Here is a 22,185-nt window from a genome sequence, read left to right as displayed (position 1 = left end):
GCACTCAAAATAATAAATTTTTGGTAATACTCATTCACTTATTGAATTCATTTATTTAATGTACTATACTGAACAAATGTACTAACATTCTACTATATATCAGGCATTTGGTCTTACTAACACTAACTATCCCCATGTCCTCACTCTTAAGGAGACTTTCAGTCCATTGAGGAATACATTCAGTTCAGCAAGCATATTTTAAATACTTTCTGTGGGCCAAGCACTTCACTTATTGTCCTGATGCCACATAATTATAGAAATGGAAAATGACACCTACTTATGAATGTGGAATGTAGTCTCTGGAAATAACTACAGACTGGCTTAAGGCCATGTTAAATGCTTTGAGAATTCAGAATTAAGTATGGTAGGATCTCCACTTTCAGCGTTGTTTACTGAAAACAAACCCCCTCAAGACTTCATATTCCTGAATGACTCTTGACTCTCTGCCAGAGGTCTAAGGAGATCTTGTATCCACCTTTGTGGATGAATTCAACTCAGAAACAGTAGTGACCATACAGGGCAAAACCAACAACCAGCAACTTTGGGATGTGATGGCTGCAAACTTAGTGGAGGGTCATTCCCCTTGAGGGCTTAGGTATTTATCCTATCTCATCCTTCCAGAGTCCTTCTCTGCCTGTAACCTAGATACTTCTAATCAATCTTTTCTAATTAGTCTGATCTCAAGTATCACATCCTCAAAAACAAACAAAACAAAACAAAAGTTGCTCCTTCTCAATATTATATCACTAAACCATACTCAACTATCATTGTTAATTCACTGGCCTGACATTCCTGCTAGAGCACAAACCCTGGCTTCTTCCTTGGTCCCCATTTCCTGCATCTGTAGATTTTAAGGTTATGGGTCTGACAGTCTTCTCCCAAAATGTCAATCTATAATCCAGTTGGATCCTGTTTGACATGCACAGCCAAGCTAAGAGACGTCAACTAAGAGAAAGAGTAAAATCTTAGAGACAGTGCTATAAAACCCAGGTTTCTCGGGCACATGGTGGTAAGTCGGGGTGTGTGTGTGGGGGGGGTAGTGTACAAGTCAGTGTGTGCTTAAGAACCCACGTGCAGCAGGAGTTCACTAGCTCTAGAGTTCAGGGGCTTAGCGATTATTCTCTAGTCGCATAGCCAGACTTGGAAATGCCTGCTTCAGAGAATTGTAAAGCTTTGAGTAATAAAGTGATTATAGTCGCTGGTCCCTTAGTAAATGCTCAATAAATATCCCCTATTTTCTCCCTTAAAATTGAGGGCAAACTGAAACTGTTGTGAGCACTAAGTTGGGACTAAGATAAATATAACATAGAAAATTTGAGTCCTTCTAATAAAAGCGATCTTATGGGGCCGATCTTGTTGACTTGTTTCCCTTGGTGAGGGTTAGATCTGTCCTCTGTGTATACAGTTCCAGTTTTTTACACTTCACAAGACACCCTACCTCTTTATAAAATCAATCTTTGAAAGCTCTTGATCAGGCTAAAAAAAAAAAAGAAGAACAGTTCCCCAACTTACTTATGCCTGATCCTATTCTCTTCTCTCGGGTCCCAGCAAGTGCACCCATGGCTTTCCATGGCGACCTTTCAAGTGTGAGGTAGTGGAGTATCTCTGGGCTCTTCTCTCCTGTGGGCTAACTGAGGTCTTCTGAGGCCATCCTATGAGATCTGGTTCCTGACCACTTACCAGCTTCCTTAAGGCATGGGCGAGGCTCTGCCCTTCTTCCTGATCCCTTCCTCCTTGGTATGTAGGAGACAGAGAGTGGTTAAGAGGATGTAAATAGGCATGAAGATAGGAAACACTGTCATACATTCACTAAACAAATGTTCCCTGGCTAACCGAAAATGCTAGGACTCTTTGAGGGTGTAGGGTCAGAGATGAATGAGACATCGACTTGGTCTCAAGTTGTTCCCAGTCTAGTGGGGTTCAGAGAAACTAATCAAGTGGTAGTTTTGAAGGCTCAGGAGATAGCTCAAGTAACAAAGTGCTTCCTTTGCAAGCACAAGGTCCTGAATTAGATCCCCAGATCAATGTGTTTAAAAATCCCACAACCAAGAATGGTAGCCTGCACTTCTAACTCCCATGCTGGGGAGGAGAAGACATGTGGATCCCTAGGGTTTGCTACTCAGCCAGCCTAGCCTACCCATGAGTTTCAAGCCAGTGAGAGACAGTGTCTAAGAAATAGAGATAAAGGAATAATGGATGGCACCTGAGGAGCAAGATGAAGGAGTTCCTGAGCATGCGCACAAACACACGCACCACACACACACACACACACACACACACACACGCACACACACGCACACACAGGAGAGGTGAGTTTGAAAAGGTTTGTTAGTCAGAGGGAAGGCCAGTATGGAATTACAATGTCTTCCTGTTTCAAGTCATTTGGCAAGAGTGATAAGGATTGCCTTAGCTACTGTTGTAGCTTAGCAATTACTTACTGTTGTTGCCTTAGCTATTGTCTCTAACACAGTATATTCCTGCTCCTCAGCCTTTGAACATGACATACCCTCTGCTTAGAATGGCCTTCCTCCAGATAGGGCTAACTGACGACCTCTTTTCTCTCTAGTCTCTGTCTTTATGTTGCCTGAGTAGTGAGGCCTTCCCTGACCTCTGCATAAAAATTTGCAGACATGTCCTAGCAGTGCTGTTCCCTTGCCTCTGGCCTATTTTCTCCCTAGAACTCACCATCCTCTGGCAACCTTTATATTCTGTCAATATGTCTTGGATGTCCTCTGTACTCTCAATCAGAATACCAATCCAATGGGACAGAAACAAAGATGTCCTGTTTCTTGTCCCCTTCTGTGTTTCCAGGGAATATAACTATACCTGACACACAGTGGGTGAATGCCTGTGGGAAAAGGGTAGCTTTGGAATTAGGCCTCAAGCCGCAATGTCCTCACTTTAGTGGGTAAACCCTCTCAAATGCTATCCTTTATACAAAGCTCCTCTGTGTGCCTCTTCCTTCAGCAATCTTTCCCTATTCTTCTTAGTGAAAATTGGTGTCCAATGTACCGCTTTGTTGATTCGGGGCTCCCGTTGGTTCTTAGACTTGTATTTCTCTTCACATAAGGAGCATCCTAAACCCAGGAACATCTCAGGGTCCACCCATAGTGTCCAGCTTATAGCAAGTGCTTGTTCTGTGTGAATTTGTGCGCTTATATAAAAGACAAACATCAAAATCATTCTCCACCTTTGGGGAGATTAGGGCCTCGTGGAGGAGAGAATATCACCTAGACAGCGTGAAAACTTAACACCTAACAGTGTGTGAGGGAAGAAAAAGACAGCAATGCCTCACCGAGTTTCTGACACTTTACATGAATTGCTTCATATAAAGCTCCTACTAGACCCTTGAAGAAAATTGGTGCTATCTTCTAAATCAAAATACCAAAACAGAGTCAAAATGGGAGTGCAAAGTTTGGAGACCAAGAGAAATAGCATATATTAAGAAAGAAATCTTGATAACTCTCTTGTGGGAGTTTGCCTTCCTCATTCCCATTCATTAGATGTGTGGTTTTCCCAGACACCAAGGCACAGGGAGGTTAATTACACATAGCTAGGGACACAGAACAGTATTTGGAACTGAGACTAACACCCACATCTAATCCAACTTATCAGTTCATCTCATTCTTCAGTAAGCATTTGAAGCCCCCCAAGGATCACACTGAGAAGCAGGTGCTGACTCAGGAGATCTGGGGTGGGAGGGACCTGAGGATCTGCATTCCTTGTAGATGATGTCAGTGAGGGTACTACAGGGACTATGCTGGAAATAGCAACAGTGCTCAGTCTAGGGCTACTCTGTCAACTACCAAAAGAAAAGAAATCCCTGCCTCGTTGGTTGCAATAGCACTGGGTTTCCAATAGGAAAGCTGAGTTTCAGGCTGATCAACCCTGTTAAATCCCCAGAGGATGGTGGAGGGCACACAACCACAGTTTCAAGACTTCATGTCCTGGTGAGAGCAAGAGTGCCCTGTCAAGACTTACCAAACGTCAGACTCTTCTAGGCACTTGAGCTGAGGGCAGCCACGGTGGAGAGGAAGCATGAACTGGAGTCTCACTAAAAGGGTCCGTGCAAGTCCAAGCCCTGGAGCCTGGCAGCTCCTTAACTTCGAACAGGTCATTTTTACCACTTCTTAAACCACGTTTTTTTCCATGTGTGCACCATGGGCCCAATGGTGCCCATTTCACGTAGGATTAAATGAGGTAACCATGAGTTAGCCACTTAGCACAGTGCCTGGCACAAAGTGTCACTGAATAAAATATACCAGCTATTAGTCCCCCATTCATATAATCCTCACAGTGATCCTTTGATTATGAGGATTAAAGGATTAGCTCTCTTTTTTCCAGACAAGGGAACGGGCTGAAGGAGCTTAAATGACTTAACCAAGGTTATACAGCAAGTGTGGTTATGAGCCACACACAGGTTTACATACACAGTTGCAGGCACACTCTCCCTGCCTCTCCGGTATGTTCAGACAGACTCCGGGAAAGACATCTCAGAGCTGGCAGCCAGGGAGAGCACCCAGAGATTTGAGGTTGAATGCTGTTAACCTGATGTGTGAATTATCGCCAAGCAGGTGATCTGGAGGTGACTGGGGACTTTATCGTGTGCTTTGAAAACAGGATTTCAGCTTGAGCTAGGGGTTCTGATGACCACAAAAATCCCTTACTCAACTCAGAAGTTTTCATCAACAGCAACTGCCCATCTGGCTGCCCCCTCAGGGGCTCTGCAGATGAGATGAGCCGATGGATGTGAGGTTTCTGGAGAAGGGTGATTCTCACAGGGAAAGAGCGAAGTGTGCAAGTTGGCAGTGCAGAAATGCTGAGGCTTCTTCCAGCCAGCTTTTCTGCTGCTGTTGTCAGCCATGAGATCAGAATAATCCTAGGACCCTGAAGACCAGGCCAAGTCCTGAGAAAAACGGGAGTTTTAAAGGGCTGTGATTGAACAGTTTCTGGAACTCGAACATGGTAAAAATGCTTAACAGAAACTACATAAAACAATTTACATTTCCTTAAATTAGTCCAAAAAAACCTCAGTTGTTAGTAACATCATACTTTTAAGAAGGAACCGTGACAATGGCGAACAGCAATCAGAGCCAAAGATCGGCAGCCTATGGTTCAAGAGACACATCTGGCCACTGTCTGTTTTTCTAGATAAAGTTGTATTGGACCACAGTCTTTTTTTTTTTTTTTTTTTTTTTTTTTTTTTGGTGTTGTTCAGATAGTGTCTCTGGCTGACACACAACGTCATGGTTGTTGTGACAAGGACTGTGGCCCACCAAGCCTAAATTGTTTACTACCATACCCTACACATTAAAACAAACAGACAAATGCCTACTCAAATCCTGATTGACCAAAAATTCAGCTTTGTGGTGTCGGGAAGAATTAGTTTCCTCTGACCTTCAGTTCCCTTGTTTCTGTTAGAAGATACTTTTCTCTCTTCACATAGTATTGCCATGAAAATCAAATGTGATATAAAATAGTGGGAGAGCACTTTGTGCACTAGAATAACTGTTGCTCTGTGGTTGATCTGCCTTTCAGGAGAACCCAGAGCACAAAAAGAGATTGTACATGAGAAATGACGCCAAGATTATCCTCATACCTCCACACACACGCTCACCCTGCGTGAGTATTGTCAGGGTCTCTCCTTCCTCATGAATGCAAACTTAATCCCCCAGTTACCTCCTCTTTGTCTCTTCTCCCAAACATGCTCTGCTTAAACACCTGCCAAGGACCTAGTGTGTTCGGAATATAATCTTCCATAAATTAATTCTTGTAAGAAGGAATGTCGGGTTCCTAAATGGAGAGGTTTGACATATAACCTATAGCCAAATAGAAATGTTTTCTATCATAGTAGGAGGGCACATAGCAAGAGGAAATATTATCTCTCCATGTGTGCAAATGCCCATGCTATATCAAAACATAAATATTCAGGTTCATATTTAGGAGAACAGTTTTCAAAACAAGATCCTGTTTAATCCAAAATATATGGACGTGATTTAAGCTCTGGCTATTATGCATACAGTTTTCTCTTGGAAACTACATTCTGAATTCTAAGTTTCTATCCCAGACTACCTTGGGTGCTTATTACCGATGCATGGTAAGTGGAGATGTTCTACCCTTGCCAGCTGGACAGGACTGCTAGAGGCTGATAAGATGTGGGCAACAAGAAGCCAGATGTTGTAGCCTAAAATTTTAGAAACAGTCTTTATTTCCTGCCATTTCTTTCTTAAATAAAGATGAGTTAGTAAGCAGAACCTGGATGACTGCTCAACTTGCAATCAAAGTAAACATACATTTAGAACAAAAATAAAGTTTAGTGTTCAGTTCTTAAAATATTGTTACCATAACTATATGCTCACATTTTGTTACCATTGATAAGGGGAGAAGATATCACTATTTGAAAAGAGGAGAAAAAAGAAAATGATTTATCTATGGACTGCAGATACGTACACATGCTCTGGGCCCCAGACTATGTCCCCTGAGGCCTCTCACCATGACAACTCTCTCAGTCCCCATGGAAAAAGCATTGGCATTCTTTATGAATGCATTCCATCTATAGCTTTCTGTGTATGCTTACATACAGGACTGTTGAATCAAAACCTACCACCAGCGCTTGGCCACCAAAATTCAAACGCAAAATTCTTGCTCAGTTAACTCTTCCCCCAGTATTAAAACTGTTCCTTTCAAAAAATTTAGCTTGGGTTTTTATAATTTTTGCTCTGGAACTTAATCTTCTCCAGGTTATGTTTTTAAAAGAGAATGCTTAGGTCCTTGGAGCATTTTTGTTAGACATGGCTGGACTCCTGTGATGCTGTGAGGCATATGTGAGCCTACTCAGGAACTAGGTTAACTGCAGGTAGATTCATTGTGCTGCCTTTTGAGTTACCTCCTACCTTCCCATGCACGGGAAAGCTCCTCCATCTCTGGCCTCTTCTTAAATACAGGGCTCTGTTCTAGAATTTGTCGTTTATTTTATACCGAGAAGAATCTTCCTTTGTGAAATTACATTCTTCTGGGCCTTAGTTTTCCCTGAAGCATTTTTTTATCCTTGATGCTAAATGAAGTCTCTCTAACCCTGGGACAGGTGATGATAGCACAGGAGAGCTAATTATAGTGGGAGCCAGGGTAATGGAACCCTGGGGATGGTACAGGCTGGGGGGTTGGTGTCACGCATCTTGCCGGACTGGAGTCCTTTCCCTTACTTGACCTTCAGAACCTCCTGGGACCTAAGCCTGAGTTTTCCTTCCTCCAGGAGCAAAAATCTAAGACCAAATTTAGAATGCAAAACCTAAACTCACGATGCGTGTTTTGATAACCGTTAATATATGAGTAGTTTTACAAAGAAAGATAGCACAGTGGGAGCATACACCACACATGTATGTCATGATCATGAAGACCACAGAAATTTTTCAGGATGATCAGGTCTACTGTTAGCAGTTAACCAGTGAAGGTCTTATTTGTTTGTTTTATATTCTATTTTAATTTTATGCAAATTACATTAGGCTAGAAAATGACCCATTCAACTGGTTTCCTAGAACTCCTACAGCAGCTTGGTCATAGACATAACTGATTTTAAATGTTCTTTAGAAGCAGTTCAACTTGCTACATGACTGGATTTTTAAAGTGATTATAGGAATATTATATATGCAAGATAAATACGACTGAGAAATTTGCATGATGAAAATAGATTTAATTAGGTGAATTTAGTTAGGCTTGATGAGGTGGAGACAAATTTAGGATAGATTACATTTTAAAACCAATGAAATTAGTCTCTTGTATTTTTGTATTTGCAAAATGGCGTTGCGAGAACATGTGGCAGGGTCTTGTAATACAACTCTCTCTCTCTCTCACACACACACACATACACACACTCAGAGAGAGAGAGAGAGAGAGAGAGAGAGAGAAAGAGAGAGAAGAGAAGAGNAGAGGAGAGGAGAGGAGAGGAGAGAGAGAGAGAGAGAGAGAGAGAGAGAGAGAGAGAGAGACCAAACTTGAAAAATAAAACAAAAAGAAAAGGGTCGGGGGTCACAGCAGCTGGAGTGTGCCCATGCTTTGCAGCCTCTCCGCCTTCATCAGGCACCATCTCTGGATAGTGATGAGCCTGTCTAGCAAAGTTTGTCTCTGTCTTTCCTGTTCAACAGAAGACATTGGCATTCGGGGTTTTCATTTGATTGAGTTTCCTCTCTGTTCTCTTTGCTTCTGCCCTATAACAATAAAAAAGATACCCATTTTCTGATCCAGAACCCAACTTGTTTTCCCAGGTTCCCTCCTACAACCAACACAAACACAGACATTTACCAGCAAAACAGAAGCTGTTGGAAACAGTTTTTTGGCTGCTGAAATGGGCTCCTGTCACCGGGACGTGGCAGGCTTTTTGCTGTATTATCTCCCAGCCCTGGCCCCAGTACGCCAAAGAGAGCTTTATGTAATCAGTCTTCCCTGATGTATGACATCCTGTCATTTCCCGCCCCTTCGGCTCTGCTGCCACCCACAAATCAATAGCATTGCCTGAGAAGTTCAAGCTGGCTCTGCAGCCACCACAAGCGCTGTGTTTCTTAAAGAGTATGTCAGAAAATGTAAAGTTTCCTAATGATATTTCTGGCTGATGACACATGGCAGAGCTGATGGACTATTTATAATCAGTGGCACGATCGCAAGTACATTATTTTTATTTCACTTAGGGGGGAGCCCTGTCACTTGCTACCTCTTTGTAGACAAGTTGATATCATCTCCGCCTAAAGTAGCTAAATCCTCTTTGCGGAATGCGTTTGTGCTTTCCCCTTTGTGTGTTAGGAGCTTCTCCATTCTTTCTGAAAGAAACCCTTGCCCTTCCTTTTATTTGATGATCTCTGGCTCCTGAGATGATGAGGGCAAAGAATGATTTGTAGCAACTGCTCTAAATTCTGGCCATGCCTGCATCCTTCACTAAAACTGTCTCTGGTCCTCTCTGCTCAGCTCCTGCTATCGCCCCCTCTGAGTGTGGGTGTGGCTGGCATGACCAAGGCAATAGACACAGCTACTGAGTCTAGTGCTTATCCCAATTTTACAGGACTGAGCAGAATGTGACTGTCCTTTGTTGAGCACCTACTGTGGTCAGGGCAATTTATGTATGTTGGTACATTTTATGTACATTATCTCACTAAACTCTGTCAGAGTCTGCCAGAGGTAAGTGCTGTTATCCCCAGAGAAGGGATCTGGGAGAAATAGTTGGTAAATGACTTCTCTCCAAAATGACCCAAATGACCAAGACTCTACTCAAGACCCTTAACAAACTGCATGCTGTCTTTCTACTCCCTGGTAATGGATCTTCCTGATCATGCTGCCTGCCCCTTGTATATATCGGGTGTGACTATTCAAGGGCATGTACTATTTTTACTTTGGATGATGAGAGCTCCTATGAGCTCAAAGTCCCATACCCAGGATGAGAATTGTTAGAGTTGGAAACCTCTTATCCTAGGATGAACCTGAACAAAAAGAAATCCTAGACCAGAGGAGGGTTTTAACACATGACAATGGGAAGTGTGGCTTCTGCAAAGATATTGAGCTCTCTCTCTCTCTCTCTCTCTCTCTCTCTTCCCCTCCCTCCCTTTCTCTTTCTGCTCCTTCTCTCCCCCTCCCCCTCCCCCTCCCTCTCCTTCTCCCTCTCCCTCTCCCACTCCCTCTCCCTCTCTCTCTCCACCTCTCTCTCCACCTCTCTGTCTTCCTGTCTCTCTTTTTTTAATATTTCCACAGGACAGAGTTTAGGGTATGGATTTGTTAACTATATTGATCCAAAGGATGCAGAGAAAGCCATCAACACTTTAAATGGACTCAGACTCCAGACCAAAACCATAAAGGTAAGAGTTGATACACCGACTTTCAGTTCAGGGGGCCCTGGTAACATTTTTGTCTGTGGGTCTAATAAGCCCAGGCTCGTGGGATCCAGAAGTGATATTCTTTCTTTACTCAAAGAACAGTCACTGTCCACTCTGTTAAGTAAGGGACATGAGCCATTACAAAATAGTAAAATTGGGGTAAAGAGTGGAGGGAAGGGACCAGGAGTCTTGACAACTCTAATCCAACAGTCAGGTTGGGGTCAGGGATTCAAGGCCCTACAAAGCAGGCCTGCCAGCCTGAAGTTCTGCACACAACAATGGCAAGCTGAAGGAAGAAACTGGGGCCGGAGAGCTGTCCCAGCTATGAAGTGTGGCCCTAAGTTGGGGTGGTGGGTCACAAGGAGGATGGGGAGTAGGTAGCTCCAAGTCAGGAGACCTCCCTCATGCACGGAAGTGAGCAGCGGGACTTTCACTTAAGGATTATTAGGAACCTACCATTGGAGAATGGGAGGGGGAACGTCAACTGTAAACAAATGCAGTGCCGAAAGAAGGGCAGCTCCAGTTAAATTGGATGAAAAGATAGTAAAGGAACAACAAAAATAGTAATCCAACAGTCTAAAAATAATTAGGTGACCGGAGAACATCTCAAGAATCATTGCTGCAAGTCAGAAATCAGTAACCTCGAGGCTACTCGTCTAGGGAGGTAGGTTTCTGGGGCTGGACTGCCTTCCGACTTCATGTATGGAAGATGCGGCCGCCTTGGGCATCTGGTGGTCCTCTCCTGGATGAAGCAGCCTGTTCCTCGCCTCCCTTCCCCGGTCTTCCCCCCACCTCCAGGCAGCATCCTGTTTAGGGGCAGCTGCCAGGCGATTAATGAGTCCCATCCTTCATAGCCTATTAAACCACAGGGAAGTGTCTCCTGGGCGCTCTTATCCTCATGACAGCAGGTCTGACTCAAAGTAGGACAAAAGAGAAACCTCTCCCAGAATGGAAATCTATAGATGGCACCAGCTCTCCGCATCGGAAAACACAAAACTAGAACTTTTTAGTTCAGCAAAACTACTTTTCTGACATCCAGGCTAACAAAAGAGACGAGCAGTGTAAAGATAATCTTCGCTGGAAGGAAATAAAAACAACAACAGAACTTTTCTCTTTTTGGAACACATTACATGAGTATTTTTTCTTTTTTAAGCAGCTTTATTTTTACAATTGTGTTTAGATTATTTCTTTTTATAAAAAAAAAATTATTGCTTTCTCTGATCTCCTACTGTCTGTATAGTACACAAAGACCCTGAAATAAGCCTGATTTAGACTGCCTTCAACAAGGCTTAGAATCAGTTCCTAAGAATTCTCTGAGGGGGAAATAAAAGTTGTTTAATTATGCCATAGTCCTCAGAGAGGCAGAAAGATTCATTTGTTTCAAAAGAAAAACACATATTTTCATACTTTAAGTCAAGAAACGTGTTCCTGTCTCCTGACACTGAAGAGGACCTTGTTGCATTGAGAGCTGTTTGAGGGACTGATTGATTTGTGTGTGTTATCCACTTCAGCATTAGAATGTCAAATGTCCCGTCCCCCCCCTCCCCCCCGGGCAGACACGCTGACCTTGAACTGAGAAAGGTACTTTTCTGTCCTCTGCAGCTTTCTTAAAACCAAACCCTTTTCCCTCAGCTCGGGACCAAATCACCAGCCATCGGTCCGCCTTCTAAATTTTTTTTATTTTATTTTATTAAGATCTCTGTGGTTTCTCCCAAAGACTGGACCCAGCTTTTCTAGTATCAGAATGGTCCCCGTAGCCCATCCTACAGTGGGATGCGTTGTCTAAATGGATCTCTGAGACAAGGAGCATTGATTATTTTCTTTCTGTGAAGCGCTGCTCAGCCTCCTTCCGTGCTCTGGATTCTTCTCTGTATCCTCCCACCTAGCCCAGGCTCCCCCTGCATCCAGTGCTGCTGACAGACACATTTGCACCCGGCAGAAATGTGGGCTCCTAAGTCACTGTAGGATTCAGAATGCATGATACCACTGCTGAATCAATAATTTCCATTCTCTACTACAAATGAAAATTTAATGTGCAAACCTAGGGATTTCAGCCCTTTCATTAAAGGAGTTTATTTGCCATACAAAAAAAAATTAAGTTTGACTGATAGGTTCCTTTATTAACTTTTCTTCCCTTTCCTAAAGGGACACAGTGTTTAAGGTAAAAATCATATTAAATGGAAGAGAAAAAAAAGAAAACCCTTTATGTGTGCTGTTAATAGTCTCATCATTTATTAATTTCTTAAAATTGCCTTTTTTTTTTTTTGCCTTCCAGGCCACTGTTTACTTCTGCTTCAGTTTGCTTTGATAAATGGCATGAGATTTATCTCTTTACTCTTGACTCCCAGGAAATAGTAGATAGCTTGTCAATCTGGAAACAAAGACAGACACAAACAACAAACCACACAGGTCATCTCTGGAAGCATGTATGACAGAGATCTTGGGACCATCTGGCACGAGTTGACAGACTTGGTCACGTGTGTGCTCATTGTCACATATCTGATAACCCAGAAAACACAGCACTTTAGGTGTGATATACAAAAATATTAGTGCCCAAAAGCCAAGAATTAACCCCTAAACAGTAAAGGTTAATGACTAACTACCAAATTCAGGAATAGTTTCAGTGATGGGAGCTAACAGAGAGAGGGCAGAAGTCTGATGATGATGATGGTGGTGGTGGTGGTGATGACGTTGATGGTGATAACAATGATGATGATGATGTTGATGATAACAATGACGATGATGGTGGTGGTGGTGGTGGTGGTGATGGTGGTGGTGATGATGGTATGACGACAGAGATTCTGAAGGTGTTTAATGCAGATCTTCAGTTGTTCAATAGGAGCTGAACTCTAAATATCCTTTATGTCAGATCTCCCTATTTTTACAAGTCAAGAACAAAAACAAAGAATGACGTATGAAGGAAAACCAAGCAGAAGATAACAGTTGACCTTCGGGTATCAGTCTTTTACCTATGACCCTGAGATTTAAAAGTGACATCAGTGCTTTTGGCAGGTATCAGTGAATTTCCCATTACCTGCTAGCAGGAGGTGTTGGTCCACAAAGACACTTTCCTGTCAACAAAAAAAAAAGCCACTTTCCTTTTATTAAAGAGGCTGTATGTAAGGGGCCCAAACAATCTCTGAGGGTATGTGAAGAGCCTGGACAGACCTTGCCCCTGCACTGAGTAGCTGTGAATAGCTGGGAACTCCTGAGGGATTGTTCTTTAGATTAGACTTCTTTCAAGGGAGAGGAATCTTCGTGGAGACAGGGTAGGTAAGACTAGAAAGGTGAAGTATACTGCCTAGAGCCACACAGCTGTCAGTTTAGCACTCACAAACAGCAGCCAGAGAGGAAATGGCAGCCAACAACAGAAACGCTCCCTTGCTTTGTGTGACCGTTAGGATTCTAATCTCTCATGTTAGGACTTAACCTTTGAGCTGTCCTGGGAGTTACACGCTTTGCTCACAGCAGCTCCGTGTCTAAAATTAGCCCTGTAAGAAGGGGTGCTGTTATCTTCGTTATGCTAATGAGGAAACTGAGGCCCGAAGGAAGTTCAGGAGACAGACCTAGGATCACACCGTGGGTAAATGACAGTTGGGGTATTTTTAAAAAGCGTTAAAAATAATTCTCTGGCAGTGGGTCCTCTGTGCTGCAATGTCAAGCTGCCTGTTTGCCTAGCAGCGTGTGAGCCCTGTGAGAGTGTGTGGGTGGAGAGTTTGGCTCCGCACAGACAAGGGTTAATTCCCTGGTGTGATTAGAAGATATAAAAAGCAAAGAAATGAGCTGTGTGGTTCTCCAAGGTTCTTCGTAGATGGACTTACGGTTCAGAACGTTTGCCGTTAACTTGAAGATACACTGGACTTTAAATAACTTCTCCAGCTCTTGCTTTCCAAGCCTAAGGCCTTCCATTTAAGTGAACCTCGGACTGCAATGGCCTGGAAAGCCTCCATCCAAATGTTTCATGGGCCATAGAGCGGTATGGACCATGGGCTTGCCACAGAGGGGGATGGTTTACCTCACTTAGGACCTGGGGTGCTATTTGTTCTTTTTGCTATTTTTTTCCACTTGTCTCCAATGAGACTCTGAGAATAGCCCCAGACTGAGATCTGTGGGTCCTTCAAAAGGGTTCCCTGGTGCTCCATGACAACTGATGCCCATCATAGCCAGCTCTGAAAGAGCACCTTCTGAGTCTACCCTGTCACTTCAGCCTCTTACTAAGAAATGCTCAATTGAATCCGGTTACCTTTGCTTCAGCTCCTTGTCACATTAATTAAGAACAAACAGAACTGGAGCTGAGTGCGATGCTAATTCCAGCATTGAGGAGACTGAGACAGAGAGATTATATGAGCTCAAGGCTTCGTAGCCAAATGGGAGGGGCACAGGGAGAAGAGAGAGAGGGGGACAGGAAGAAAGAAAGGGTCTTCAAGACAGTAATAATCCAAACAGGTGTTGGACTGATATTCAACTTTCCCTGAGAATCTTGAAGGGAGCTGCAGTAGGTTTATCAACCTTAGATTTCTGACCAATAACTATTAAGAGGTTTGCATTTGATTTGAGGTTTGTTTTTTTTCTTACATAATATAGAACGTGTGTGTGTGTGTGTGTGTGTGTGTGTGTGTGTGTGTGTGTGTCTGTCTGTCTGTCTGTCTGTCTGTCTGTCTGTACTTGGGGTTTTTCTTCATTGAATTTTATGTTTATAAATGACTTTATGTCTTACATAATTACATGACCCTTTATTTAAATGATAAAACTGTAACCATCTCTAGAGCACAGCTCTTGTGCAAACGAGGACGTGAGCAGTCTCAGCACCAGTCTCAGATTAAGGGTTTGCCTCTGTCACTCTGAGAGAGAGCCCCTGAGGGCTGCAGTTGTGAGAAGTAAGAAAGGTGCCTTATCACCAGGCAGCAGCCCAGGTCTTTAGAGAACCCAACTAGGGAATAGGCTGCTGGGGCAGAGAGCTCTTCAGAAGGAACCTCCCCTCTTCTCTGGGGAGGAAGCAGGCTAGTTCTTCTGCCTCTCCTGTAAGGATGCTGCTTAATCATTTCAACGTTTTCTCTTTATTCTCCTAATGGCACTAGCACTGCCTCTGGGGATCTCTCCACGTCTGAGCTTTGCAGGTTCCCATTCACTTCACCAGCTCCTTTCTCTTGCCAGGGGTCTTGGGCAGCAGTACCTCCTCCCTCCCTGCTTCTTCAGCTATCCACCTGCCTTGCTAAAGGCCTGCGTTCCGCTGAGGCATCTTTTCTTTGCACTCGGCATAAGCAATTATTTCTCCTATCACGGCTCTTAATGCTTCCCGGAGAGTTAGCGGATCATTTTTTGCTGACGGATATCACCCCACCCAGAAATAATAGCCTGCCTCCTTCTATCTTGTTCATAACAAAAAGGCACTACCACCCCCATCAAAGCTGTACCTCAGAGAGTGCAGGAGCCCTTGGCTGCCAAGGTCAGCCAAGGTTCTGAGTCACTGAGTCCCCAACGAAAAGACTAAAGATATGCCATTGAAACTGGAGATGCCCAGTTGGGCCAGCCACCCCCAGCACCCACCTCTGCTGCTCTTTAGTGGGAGAATGCATTTGGCTGCTCTAATTTCAGGTGCCCCATTAAATTTCTTTGAATTACTTGTTTTGAATACATGCCGATATAGGTATATAGAGGGTTGGAAATGGTTCTGTCTTCTCAGCCCACTGAACTTGGTACCATCCCAGCATCTTGAAGATCATTCTCTGGGTCCTGGGTCTGGATGACAAAAGAAAACTGGCCAGGTACAAGTTGGAAGCACATTCAAGTTTTCAGAAAGGCTTGGGTGGGGTTTGAGGGCATTTGTAAGAGCAAAAGAAGCAAATGGGGTCATGTGAGCCCCTCAAAATAACCACACATCTACACAGCCAGGGACTGGGGTGGGGTTATATCTCCACATTAGAGGAAAGAGTGGGCCTCCTCGCCCCAATTCTTCCTGGTGTCCTGTGTTCCATTTTCATCCCCCTGTTTTAAAGAGTCCTGACATTTGAATGTTGTCCGAAGATGAATAACAAAGATGGATAGCAGGCTGTATGCCCACATATCTACCCTGAACGGCTACTGTTCCATTCTCCTGGGGACATTTTTTTGCAGTGAGGCTAAGGCATTTTATTTCAACCTTTTATTTAAAATAGCTGAGAAGAAAACCTGCATAGCTATCAGTACAGCATAGGAAATACAGACTAGCACAGAGCCCTTCATCATCAGAGCCTTTCAAACAGAACCCTTCCCTTCTGGATGATCCCACAGCGTGAATCCTGACTAGATGAGCCTGTATGTTCTCCTAGCTCTGAGACGCTACAACTCAGCATTGCTTCGATTCAATGTAGTAGCCACTAGCTCCACATAGAGTTAACTAAGTAGTTAAATTCCCTAGTCACATTCAGACTGTTGGGAGAACTCAGTAACTGTGGCGGTAGTAGCTATCATCGAACATTATGGGCGTCAAATGTCTTCCTGATCCCAGAAAGTTGGGTGAAGTGACGTTGGTCTAGGACATCTCTGACCCTGAAGATTAAAGGGACAGTTCTACATAGCACTCATGAGGCTGGGGGTAAGGTGACTTGTCTGTTAAGGAGCACAGAGCACGTAGCCCTCCTTGAGTTCCCCCCCTTTTTCTCCACTCAAAAGAACTCTTGAGTTAGGATAGTGAAGCCCCAGCTCTGCTATAAAACTATATGGGACGACCTTGGGCACCACTTTCCTTCTGAAAGTCTATGTCCTCTCTGGAAGATGCTTCTTTCCAGATCTAATGGTCTAATAAAATATTACAGCACGGCAATTCCAGCTTGGTACCTTCCCAAGAACAATGACGGTTTGTGCCAAGAACGTAAGCTTTTATTTCACTGTCCAGGTTGCTGTGGCCCAGTGGAAAGATCCCAGAACTTTGAGTCACATTCAAGTTTGTCTTCGTTTAGCTACATGACCTTGGCAAAGTACTTAATCTCACTGCACCAGAATGTAACATCCAGAAGATGGAAATAATGATGTTTCATGTGTAGGCAATCATGGCTTGCAGCAAGTGCTCAACAGATGCTCTCAAGGATAAAAAGGAGTAGGTGTCCCCCTGAGGTGAGTGACAGAGACTCAGAGCAGGAGTGGGCAGAGCCCGTTCTCTATCCCACCCGTTCTGGAGATGCATTCAAAGAGAGTGGCTCTGACTCTCACTAAGGCACAGACAGCAAAGTCAGAAGTCCTGTATGGTAGGAAGTAGTGTGGAGTTTCCAGATGGCTGCGACACTCCTACCAGTCTCCCATGAAGCAGGAGGCAGGAGCTGCAGTTTAGCGGAGAGGAAGCTGTAGCTCCACGTCTGGCATGTATTCTTCCCCTAATCATGACAAGAAGCCTCTTTCACATCTCGCCCATTTAGAGGACCCAGTCAAACATAAAGAGCCTCGTACTAAGGATGCACCTCTGACAGTCTAATGCTTTTTTTTTCCTGGTTGTGATCCTAGCCTTTAATGGCTAAGCTCCATCCCAGTCTGATAGATTAAGAAGAAGAAGAAGAAGAAGAAGAAGAAGAAGAAGAAGAAGAAGAAGAAGAAGAAGAAGAAGAAGAAGAAGAAGAAGAAGAANAAGAAGAAGAAGAAGAAGAAGAAGAAGAAGAAGAAGAAGAAGAAGAAGAAGAAGAAGAAGAAGAAGAAGAAGAAGAAGAAGAAGAAGAAGAAGAAGTTGTTGTTGTTTCAAGGCACATGAATCTATTATCACAACTTTCCTAAAAAGACATTCTGGGCCTCTTGTGTATCAGCTACTGTAGGCTTGCTGTGTCTCAGATACACTTATGATACTCCCTTAGATACTCCCCAACTATATGATTCTTTCCATTTGCATCAGCTCCTGTTAAAGCATATGAAATCCATTCACTAAAGTTAGATTTACATTTAGTTTCAGTTGAGCTCCTGCCCTAGCAAAGCTTTGAAGGAAAGTGAGTATGTCAGTATCACTGTGATGTTCGACCTGATGGAGGAGGTGAGGTGTTAGGAACAGGTGACTGTGATGGGGGATAGGACGTGATAGCTGTGACAATGGAGACAGACACTTCTGTAGCAGTCATGAAAAGAATCGCCACGTATACCTGGGCCTCGTGGAGAACATGGCTAGGCCTAGAAGGGAATCGGGAATTCATTTTGCCACGAGGATAATCAAACACAAAGAACAAAGGCGTGGAGGTAGAAACTTTCAATACAATCCAGAAACCTGGGACTGGGTCTCTGTCTGAACTGAAGCATAAGGGTGCATGTGGAGGTCAGCAGGAGATGAGGTTGGGCCAGCTGCCAGGGCCAGATGCTCTGAATGCCTACATAAAGCATTTGGATTTCTGTCACAAGGTGTTTAAGACAAGCTGGGGAGTTCTAAGCAGGGGGGAAAAATGTGATGGGATCAAACTGCACCTGAGATGTTACCTTGAGGCCTTACCCCCAAGATTTTTTTTTAGAATGGTCTGTATCAGGTGGCAGGTGTGGAGAGGAACATAAAGGCTAAAGCCACAAAAGCAGACACCTGGCCTGTTTGTGGGGAGGGCTGAGTCCACGGGCACAGAGATGAACCAGTCTCACAGTCAAAACTGTGGTTTCCAGCCAGCTGGCTGCTTTCTGGTCTCCCTGCTCCCACAGGTGGGAGTCCAGGTCCCTGGGAGGACTTGCTCATAAAAACCCTGGCAGCCCCAGAGTCTGCTCCCTGCTGCCATTCTCCTGGTTTCTTTAGAGTGAACGTTCCCTGGGGACCTGCCTGCTCTGGGGAGTTTGTATTCACTCAGAGAATAGGGTGTTACAACAGGCTGGGGAAAAATCTGTAGCTTGATCTTCAAATAATGAAGGAAGCTGTGGATGTCTCCTCTGCTAGACTAGCAGTCCTGCGTGTCAGGGACTGTTGTACACATTTCTGCTCCCCAGTGTCTAGAATAAAGCCTGTTTACATAGCAACCATGTCAAAGTCACGGTTTATTGAGCACTTACTTTGGGCCAGCCTTTGTGCCTAGGAATCTTACATGCAAGTGGCTCTTTTAGAGAACATCTGAGCAATGTTACTCAAGAGATACCTCTCAGGTGCAAAGTCACACATCTGGAAAGGGAAAAGAACTCATATCTAAAGCTCAGCAATACCAAAGCTGTTCTTAATCTCTGTATCTTTTTTGTTCCCCTATTCTCTACTGGGATCTCGATTTCAGTTAAAGTGACATAAGTATACACTTTGGAGTAACATTTCAAAATGCAGTTCCCTAACTGCATTAGCACCTGTCAAGGATGGAGGCTCATAAGAAGGGTGAGGATGTTCCTGAGGCCTCAAAGAAGAGCTTTGCAGCAGCCAGTGGTATCCAGGGGTAGTGTAGGATCTTCATGTAGATGTGAACTTCCTGTTCTCAGAAATGTCTATGAGAGATGAGCCTTTCTCGGGTCCCCCTCTCTAGATTGTCAAGACCACTTCTAGCACCTAGACTCCTAAGTTTGTTGCTATTGTGTCCTTTTGTAGTGGGTAAGGGGACTACAAACTGAGAGGGAGAGAGATCTGGGGTGTGTGGAAATGCTGAAAAATCTCTGTCAGGATTGTGTGTGCAGTCTGCAGTTCAGTCACCTGCCTTTGGGCCACCCTCACAAAGAGGAGTGGCTTCTTCACTCACAGCTTTGTCTAGAACAAGAGCTGCGCTGACCTAGAAACGCCCATCTTCTCGTCAGAGATCCTAGATGAATGAAATGAGCACAATCCTGATGGTTTGAGGCAAGTAGAAATCTCCCAGGGCACTGTCTATAGCCCTGGGAGCCCTGAGCTCGAATCCACCAGATCACGAGGGACACCATGCCACCAATACAGTCCTTCTGCATGGGCTGAAGGTCAACATTTGCAGGATGTGTTTCAGGTTAGCAGAGGGCCTGACATTTGCAGTCCTTCTGCTGGAGTTTAACAATGTTTGAACTTTTTAGGTCCGAGGATGAGCATTTCGGTGCAAGATTTAGCAAATCTTTTCCCCATCACTTTTGCCTGGTCCTTCCCTCAGAGGTCCCTTGCACAAAGGGCTAAGAGACCAATAAGCTGTGGCTCTAAATAGAAGAACAAAACTAAAGCGGGCTTAGACGGGCGATAGAACATCCCAGATGCTGCTCCTCTCCAGGCCTACCACTGCCCTGGGCCTGGGTCAGTCTCTGGGATTCTGGGTTGTCCTCTCCAGCTCAGCTGAGATTCTGCCTCAAGGTCATCTTTGGGAGAAATAGTTTTTTATTGTGACATTGACTTTCCAGTCCCAACACCCTTTGCCCAAGAGTGTGCTTCAACATGCTGCTTCCTGGAACCCAGCTCTAACTGCCCCGAACCAGTAGAAATGCAGGCCTTTGTCACGTGCTGGGCAGCTATTGGGTAGTAGAGACCATGCACTGCCAGGCATTGTACAACCTTTGACCTCCTTTACCTCATTTGTCCTCACAGCAGAAGGCTATGACCAAGCCACCCTCTCCTCGTCACCTTACCACCAATCTCATTGCAGCTCCATCACCTCCCTCGCCCTTCTAGCCGTCAACTTGGCATGGCACACATCTTGTGACTTTGTGGCAGTGGGTCACTATAATTGCTTATTTGTCCTCCCACTCACCCCATGTTTATTAGAAAATGCTGACGTGCCCGCTATCTGCCGAAGGGGAACAAGATGTGTTCCCGCCACAGAGAGAGTTGATCTTCCAGAAGTGATTGCTGAGTGAGGTGATATCTCGTTTTGAAACCAACTCCTCTTGGTCCTTCCAGTCTCAGGCTCTAGAGAGTAAGAACTGTCCCTTAGTTCTTTGCTTGGTGAGGGCACACAGCTATGATTCTGGGTGCTTGATTGTTTTAGTGGAGGAACCAAGCTATAGTTAACCCTGAAGAACCACAGCCACCAGCATCATTCCTCCTGAGCTCTGGGTATTAATTCATTTTTGTCAGTATGTTTTGTGCCCTCTGCAGGTTTCAGGCTCTGTTCTGAGAGGTGGAGCCACAGATAAAACACACACACACACACACACACACACACACACACACACACATATTCACACTCCTCAAGAAAACCATACGACTAGATGGGGATTTAAGGTTAGAACAAACGTGCCTCTACAGAGGATCTCGGGTGAGGCAATTGTAGACAGGGAAGACTGCCAGAGAAGGTGGCATTGAGCTAAGCCCTTACAAGATTGAGATTTGACCTCTTTGCCCCTGAGTAAAGGCATGCAGTGAGGGAGGTTGAACTTTGGGGGAACACAAATGTATTCAGATAGCATCAGTAGCTGGCAAAGTGAAGCAGGTAAGCCTTATTACTGTGGACAGATTTCTTCCTTCCTACCTCAGTTCCTCCTGACTGAAAAAACAGTTCTGCTATGTTGAAACCTGTGCTAGCCCCTAAGAAAACACAGGATAAGAGCACCTCCTGTGGAGTAGAGTCCTGCCCAGACAGCTGCATGGAGCTGTTGATCCTTCAGCTCCCTGGCCTCAAACGCGCACACAGACTCACTACGTAGGGGCCACTATGCTTCTCTGCCATGAGCAGGGAAGATATAGCATGTGCGGAGGCCCCCAGGCCACCCATTATTTTCTAGAAGATGTAGATACTGAAGGCAGCTGCCTGGCTCCATCAACGCGAGGAGGCTAGCAAGGCAGATTAGTCATTCACATCATTTTCTGTTGAGTCAACATCTATATTTAGGTATAGAACTCATAAAGGGACCTAGTGTCCCTGTCATAGAAAGGGGGGCTGCGCCACAAGCAAAGGGTCTGCCCATCCTTCATCTTCTCTCTGAACTTATTTTCTTTGCCTGAAGATGTCACAAACAAGGCCAGCTTTGCTGCTCAAGGGTTAGCTCTTAATGTCAAAATTGTGTGCCCATACGTTTCTGTGTACCCATAATCACACATGCACAGCCACGCATGCATTCTCACCCTAATGGATTTAGTGGGCCTTCTGGATCTGTGGTATAGATTAAATAAAACTGCCAGCTGAGAAATGCTATGGCATCTAGGTCCCTTCCTGTCCACCGTTGTCAGATGTACTCTGAAATGACTGCTTTCATCATCCATTCTGAGCCATAACCGCCCCAGAAATAGCTTTAGCAGGAAAGTGCTTTTGTTAGACTAGCTGTAAATTATATTTCAAATGTCTGATGTTGTTTTCTTTAAAAAAAATAAATAAATAAGTAAATGAAAGTCTAAAATTAATGACTGCTGGGGTTTGCTTTGCTTATGTGTACTGCTGAAGATTTGGCTTCTTGCAGATGGAATCTCAGATCTGTTTACAACTCTGTGTTAGCTTTTTGGGGAGGAAAAAAACAGCAGTTGGGAGATCTGGGAGGACAAATT

General features: G+C 44.3%; 1 protein-coding gene across 9 annotated transcripts in view; it reads left to right on the top strand.

The window, feature by feature from the left end:
- Positions 1 to 22,185, top strand: part of Elavl4 (ELAV like RNA binding protein 4) — a 138,935-nt gene that overhangs the window by 106,468 nt on the left and 10,282 nt on the right. For all 9 annotated transcript variants that reach the window (XM_029539755.1, XM_021201253.2, XM_029539750.1 and 6 more), the window contains exon 3: positions 9,733 to 9,836. In XM_029539755.1, coding sequence (XP_029395615.1) covers positions 9,733 to 9,836 — 104 coding nt within the window. The remainder of the gene's footprint in view (positions 1 to 9,732; positions 9,837 to 22,185) is intronic.

Source organism: Mus pahari, chromosome 6 (genome assembly GCF_900095145.1).
Source record: "Mus pahari chromosome 6, PAHARI_EIJ_v1.1, whole genome shotgun sequence".
In the NCBI taxonomy this organism is placed as follows: Eukaryota; Metazoa; Chordata; class Mammalia; order Rodentia; family Muridae; genus Mus; species Mus pahari.
This window is presented reverse-complemented; position numbering and strand designations above follow the sequence as displayed.